The sequence below is a fragment of the Sinocyclocheilus rhinocerous genome, unplaced genomic scaffold, assembly GCF_001515625.1.
Source record: "Sinocyclocheilus rhinocerous isolate Xijiao unplaced genomic scaffold, SAMN03320098_v1.1 scaffold262, whole genome shotgun sequence".
Taxonomy (NCBI): Eukaryota; Metazoa; Chordata; class Actinopteri; order Cypriniformes; family Cyprinidae; genus Sinocyclocheilus; species Sinocyclocheilus rhinocerous.
In genome coordinates, this window is record NW_015641038.1 from 921,348 (window position 1) to 928,082 (window position 6,735).

A 6,735-nucleotide genomic window follows, 5' to 3' on the forward strand; every position below is an offset into this window, starting at 1 on the left:
CTTGGTGAGCAAAAGAGACTTCTTTCAAAAACATTAAAAGCATCTTAATTATTCCAAACGTTTGTATTAATAAATAATAATAAATAAATTTAATTATAGTTTTATTTTCCAAAAAAGATTTGTATGTACCTATGTGCAATTTATATTTGTATATTTTAAGCATTTACGCTTAAGCCTTTAGATCAAAAAGTTTTGAAGATCATGGAAAAACAGAAATTCAGCCAAGTGTGAGTGTTAGCAGATCTTCAAGCTTGTGTTTTTGTGTTTCAGGTGGTGATGAAGATCATCAAGCATTACCAGGAGGAAGGTCAGGGCAGTGAGGTGGTGCAGGGGGTGCTGCTGAGGACAGGCTGGAGATCACCAACTGCTTCCCTTTCCCTCAACACACAGAGGACGATGCTGACTTTGATGAAGGTAAGGGACTAAAGTTGTGCTCATTGCCTTAATCATTTGTTAGCACTATTCAGACAGGATTAATTTTCTAAATGGCATTTGAGTTAGAGTTTCTAAAGTAGGCCATCTACCCTCATTATTGTTGCTACTGTTTCGATTATTTAAAAATTGAATTTTACCCACGGATCAAATTTAGCTTCATTTTGGTTCTCATTGTATCAGTGCACTAAATAATACCCATCACTGATGTCACCCAGAAATTAAATCTTTATATTTTTGGGCTCCCTGAAGAAGTATTGAAATAATAATTTTAAGCAGCTTTGGGGAGAAAGCAAATTATTTAGTGACATGGATGTTGAGATGTGCTATATTAAGTACTGATGAAGTGCAGATAGAGAATATACACAAATAAGATTCCTGGGAACATTATAAATGTGTTCACTGCTAGATAGTGATCCTGCTATTCCAAATGCAATTTAGACCGTTCTGCCTTAAATTGTGCCTGATAAGACTGTCAACAACTTTCTGATTTTATAAGCAGCCATTTGATTAGAAACACATCTTTATTATGCAGGGTTTTTTCTTCCTTTGTCTTTCTCTGCGTTTTCAGTACGAGTAAACAGAAAATAGGGAGGTGATTAAGTAGAAGTATTGCCAATCATGAAAAGATTTGAACCACTGAACCTGTTTTTTGTAGGCTCTATTTTTAACTGCAAATCTGCCATCTCCCTATTCTCCAATTAGCCAAAGTGGTTTGAATGTGGCTCACTGCAGATTTTCGATTATTGCTTAAGGGTCTCTCATATACAGTCAATTACAAATGTTGATGCTATAATTCAAATATTATTCAAATTATAAGATGATGCTATTATTTAAATTGGTGTTTAACCAACTATAAAATTCAGATATATTGTTTTATGTACTGTTGTTTTATGCAATTATGCACACAAAATCGAAATTAAGCAACGTTTATTTCAATTACACCAAGGAATTTTAACTTTTATTGCTCATCCTTGCATTTTGTCACATTAAACTCCTTTACAAGCGTAAGCTTTTGTACTTTATCACACTGCTGTGTCAGCTCGTCAGTGATCACTAACAGAAAAACGTCATTGTCGATAGTCGCGCTAGTAAATGGTGAAGTAAATTGTGGTGTAATTCAACAGAAACCTGTATTGGCGCAAAGGTTTGGGGCTCAGCTTTTATAGGGCTTCTCCAGAGAGTGCTAGCCAGAACGCCTCATCAAGCTCGGTCTGGAGAGAAGTGAGAATGAGAATGGTCTGGTTTCAGCACAGAGCGAGAGACTGTGAGTTGTTTATTCGCTTTTATGGCCTGTGAGATCACAGGTATAGCCGGTGAGATGGGCTGTGCATCATGGGAGGGAGAATGAGGCAGGGTTGCATTATTAAAAGTGTAATGGGCTGTAAAGGCTCAGAAATGGAGGCAGCAAAGGAACCAAAATTGTCCAGGGTAGGGTGTTGTTCTGTGGGCCACCAAAATAGGGCTGGGGTGATGTGACTGTATATATCACAATGGTGAAAAATATTTTGTTATACTGTTTATATGTATATACTATGAGATGGCATGATATAAAAAAATTCTGACCAAAAAACAAAACAAAACAAAACGGGGCCATTTATAATTCATCTGTCATCTCAACAATCTTGCTTTTTGGTGTGTCAATTAAGTTTAAAATTAAATATTAAAGTATTTTAGTCACTAGATTAAAAATGTGCATTACAACATGACTACGCAATATATGTAATATTAAAATAATAATAATTATTAATAAAAATTGAATACTACTAATTTATTCTCATAATAATATTCATAATGATAATAAAACATATTGTAGTGTAATTATTCACTTAGTCACTAGAATAAAAAATACAGTACTTCATGATGTAATATGAAATATATATAACAATATATTAGTAATATATAAAACCTAATAACAATGATTTATTGTCATTAATAATTGTATTTTTTATTGGTTATTGTTACATTTTGGAGACACTAGCATATGTAGTAATTTATTTTTAATGTATAACATTATAAATTATAGTAACAATACATTAATTGTATTGTTATGTATATATATATATATATATATATATATATATAGATATATATAGATAGATAGATAGATAGATACACAAAATAAAAGATAAACAGTTTACTGTTACTGTGATATAAAATTATTCATGCCATGATATAAGATTTTGGTCATACCGTCTGCCTCTAACTATTAATGTGGTGCAGACTTGGATTTAAAAATATATATTTTAATATTTTAGTCTTTTGAAAGTGTTAGAGGGGACAACATGAGCACCTTTGAATCCACAACTGACTGTAATGACTTACGATGCATTTATCAAGAAGCGTTAAGTTAGTACTAATTCTAAATGAGAAGTATTCAGCCTCAAGCGTAGTGCATCGCATCTCCAAGTATACATTAACTCAGTGACTCTGACACTTCCTGTGGTATCCTCGCGGTTAATTTATTCTCCTCCTCTGCTACAGGGTGTGTGTACATATGACAATGTGGGTTTGGGTGACCCTGTCCCACCCTTCCCATCACAGCATATTTTTCTCTGTCTTTTGCCCGTAGGGCTGTGCCTGACAAATTATGGCATCTAATGGATATTTAAACACCCTTCATATGCAAAGCAAGGATCCTTGAACTGTACAGGCTGCAGAAAGGTGTAAATTCACTCTTTAATGAGCAGTTGCGACTTCTTTACTTGTTTTTCCTACGAGGCAATTGCTTTATTTATTACTAGAGTTTTAAAAGGTGAGTTTGACTCGGCTGCATTTCTTTACCTCCTTGTGAGTGTTTTTTTTTCCATGGGTGTTTTCATTTTCATCCATTATGAAAACCTGCCAGTGACCTGAGGTGACTTCCATCACTTCACTCCATTTTTACCTAGTGTTGGACTGCCTCAAACAGAGCAGAAGTCTTTCAGGTGGTTGGATTGAGTCTTATCTGATGGAGGAGTGCAGGTTTGCTTTGGAGAGACAGAAACAGAAGGGTGGAACACCTAAAGAGAGTAATACAAACAGACTGTCCCAGCCAAGATAAGCATACAGCCATAGCCATATCACCCTGCAGCCCAAGACTGGTCGCCCACTGTAGCTAAGCAAGGTTGAGCCTGGTCAGTACCTGGATGGGAAACCTCCTGGGAAAATTAGGTTGCTGTTGGAAGAGGCTTTAGTGAGGCCAGCAGGGGGTGCTCACCCTGTGGTCTGTGTGGGTCCTAATTCCACAGTGTAGTGACGGGGACACTATACTGTCAAAAAGCACCGTCTTTCGGATGAGACGTTAAACTGAGGTCCTGACTCTCTGTGGTCTTTAAAAATCCCATGGCACTTCTCGTAAAGATTAGGGGTGTAACCCCATGTCCTGGCCAAATTGCCGCCACTGGCCCTTGTCAATCATGGCCTAATCATCCCCATCCACTGAATTGGTTCTCTCTCTCCTCTCCACCTGTAGCTGGTGTGTGGTGAACGCACTGGCGCCGTTGCACTGTGGCTGCCGTTGCATCACTCAGGTGGATGCTGCACACTGGTGTTGGTTGAGGAGTGTCCTCGCACCGTAGAAACAGAGGGAGGGGCGGAGGGGGACTAGGAGGAGGACAAAGCAGTGGATGTGAGATGGTGACAGGGGAAGGCAAAGGGCTGGCAGGCAGAGCAGACAGGTGGAGGTTCCGGCGGAGGACGGACTTCCAGGAGGAGGACGGCTAACAGAGTCCAGGGAGGTGATGATGGAGTTATAAGTTTGAGGTCAGTAGGATTTTTTTTTGGATGCAGTAAATTGATCAAAAGTGACAATTTTCTGTTTCAAATAAATGCTGTTATTTGGAACTTTCTATTCATCAAAGAATCCTGAAAAAAAAAAAAATATATATATACATTTCCACAACAATATTATGCAGCATCAACATTGATAATTTATCATCATTTCTTGAGCTCTAAATCAGCATATTAAATTTCTGAAGGGTCATGTAACACTGAATACTGATGTAATGGCTGCTGAAAATCAGTTTTGACATCACAGAAATAAATTAGATTTTAAAATAGATTACAACAGATAACAAGTATTTTTACATTCTAATAATATTTCACATTATTGCTGTTTTTACTGTATTGTATATCAAATAAATGCAGCCTTGCATTAAAGTAAAACTTTAGATTTTACTAAAGTTAAAAAAAGACTAGAGTAAAATATTAAAGGGGTCATGAACTGGCTTTTTAAAATTATTTTATACTGTTGTCTGAGGTCCACTTATGACGTTCGCTTGGTTTTTACATTCAGAAACATCAAAATCAATAAGTAATAGGCTATTTTCTACCCTGGTTTTGAGGCCTGCTCGAGAAACGCTCGGTTTTTATGGGCGTGCCGCATTGAAGACTTGGAAGTAAACGCCCACTGCTATGATTGGATAACAGTTTTGCATAGTAAACTAACTTTCTGTGTGTCTGTTTGACAAGCTGCGTCCTTCATAGTTGGAGCCTTCAGTGACTTTGGTTAGACACGTTCACATAATCAGAACATATCAAGCGACCTCTAACAAAGCAATAGTGACACATAGTACTAATATTTTTTTCTCACATAAGTGTGCTGCGCCATTCCTGTCGGATCCAATACAGACGGCACAGCATTGCTTTTTAATCTCAGTCTCTCTGCAAATCCAGCATCGACCTGTGTCTTGTTTACAAAGGAATCCGCGGTGAAATGAAACAAACAAACACTCAATGTTTTACTCGCGTGAGCTAGAACTTCATTAAAAATAAAAGTTCAACCACGCATTCCTAATATTTGAATCCGAAGGAAGGTTATGCAGCGACTGTGTTCTTCCACAACCAGGCACTGCACAATATTTTGCGATCTTTAACGGCATGTTTATTGCTTGGTCGCTCTATCCGGTTTAGCGTCACTCATGTTATTTCCCTACTATGCCATGTGTGAATCAGTGGGCGGGGCTACAGAATTAGGCCTTGATATTCTTCTGTGGAGGCGGTGTTTAACCTATCTATTACATCATAGGTAGGCACATTTCAGGATCTGGCGTTCGCTGGGCCTGGTGTCAATAAAAGCTTTTATTTCAGTAACAAGGCCGTTTTCAGTTCTGAAACATACAGGATATTCTTTTAGTACGATGGCCTCTTATATATCAAAAGCTGAAGTAAAAGTTCTCAATTCATGACCCCTTCAATGAAAATTACTACCCCCAAACTTCTAAATTGTAGTGTATAACATGTTATCCAAGATGCCTCAAATGCTGTGGAATTACCATGATCCATGCCAAACCATATTACAATGGAAATATCCAAAACATGTATCAAAATGCCATGGTATATTTTAAAAAAGCATTATGCAATAAAATAATTATGTAATGTTAGGTTTATTAAAAAAAAAGTGGTGTTTAATGAAGTTCCTTAATGTAAGTTAGGGAGGAGCGAGCCCATCTAATCTTTCATTCAACAGCCAGAGTATATAAGCAGCTGCTTACCTCGCTCCAGTCTCAGCTGTTCCAGCATCTTCCGGTTGTGTCGTACAGAACTATGTCAGGCTCACCAGACCTCCAGCTTTTTCCTTCAGATGACGAACTTTTCTCCTGTCCCGAGACACCAACAGTTGCAACTCTCAAATCACTGGATCGCACGGATCCAAACAAAGAGACTCCCTCTGAGCGCTCCTGTCGAAAGATCCAGCGCTCATCCAAACCACGCTCCAGAAGACTACTCTCCCCTCCACCTTCAAGATCACCAGCGGTAACTGCGCCTTGTCCATCTCTTCATTCCGCTGCCACCATTCCTCCGATTCCACCGATTCAAAAATGGTCCGTCAACAGCTTACGTCAAGCCCTCTCAAACTCCAGACCTCATTTCTCCCGCAGATCATCAAAAGCTCAACTCTACGATCTACTCATTAACTCCAATAACAGCTCCAGCATCCCAACAAACTCCTCAACTTCTCCAAAAAAGAAGACCCAGTCCTCAACCATTTCTGTTTCTCTCCCGGCTCGGCGTTCTGAACGCAATCATCCTCAGCGCGCTAATCCGGAGGCTGCGGCAAAGATCAGAGGGGAAAAAACTAGAGCCGCTCACACTTCCTCGTCCGCCGGCCTTTCCCCCCGGCCAACAACAGCAGCCGCAAAAAACAGTTCCGCAGTTCCTTCAGTGCTCACGACTTCTCATATGCAGCTTACTCCACTCCCCAGGCAAGACCTATTCATCCCAACTTACTCTTCCGTACCTCCTTTTGCTTCTCTACCTCCTTTCAATTCTTTCCTTGATAACCCATGCGCAAAATCTTCACAGACGGTAACCTTTTTTTCA

At 38.8% G+C, this 6,735-nt stretch overlaps 1 protein-coding gene across 1 annotated transcript in view; it reads left to right on the forward strand.

The window, feature by feature from the left end:
• The first annotated feature begins 276 nt into the window (after nt 1–276).
• LOC107754279 (eukaryotic translation initiation factor 3 subunit H-B-like) overlaps nt 277–6,735 on the forward strand; it is a 67,544-nt gene continuing 61,085 nt past the window's right edge. Inside the window, 2 exon segments of the mRNA XM_016570672.1 lie at nt 277–337; nt 340–414. Of these exon segments, the coding sequence (XP_016426158.1) occupies nt 277–337; nt 340–414 (136 nt within the window).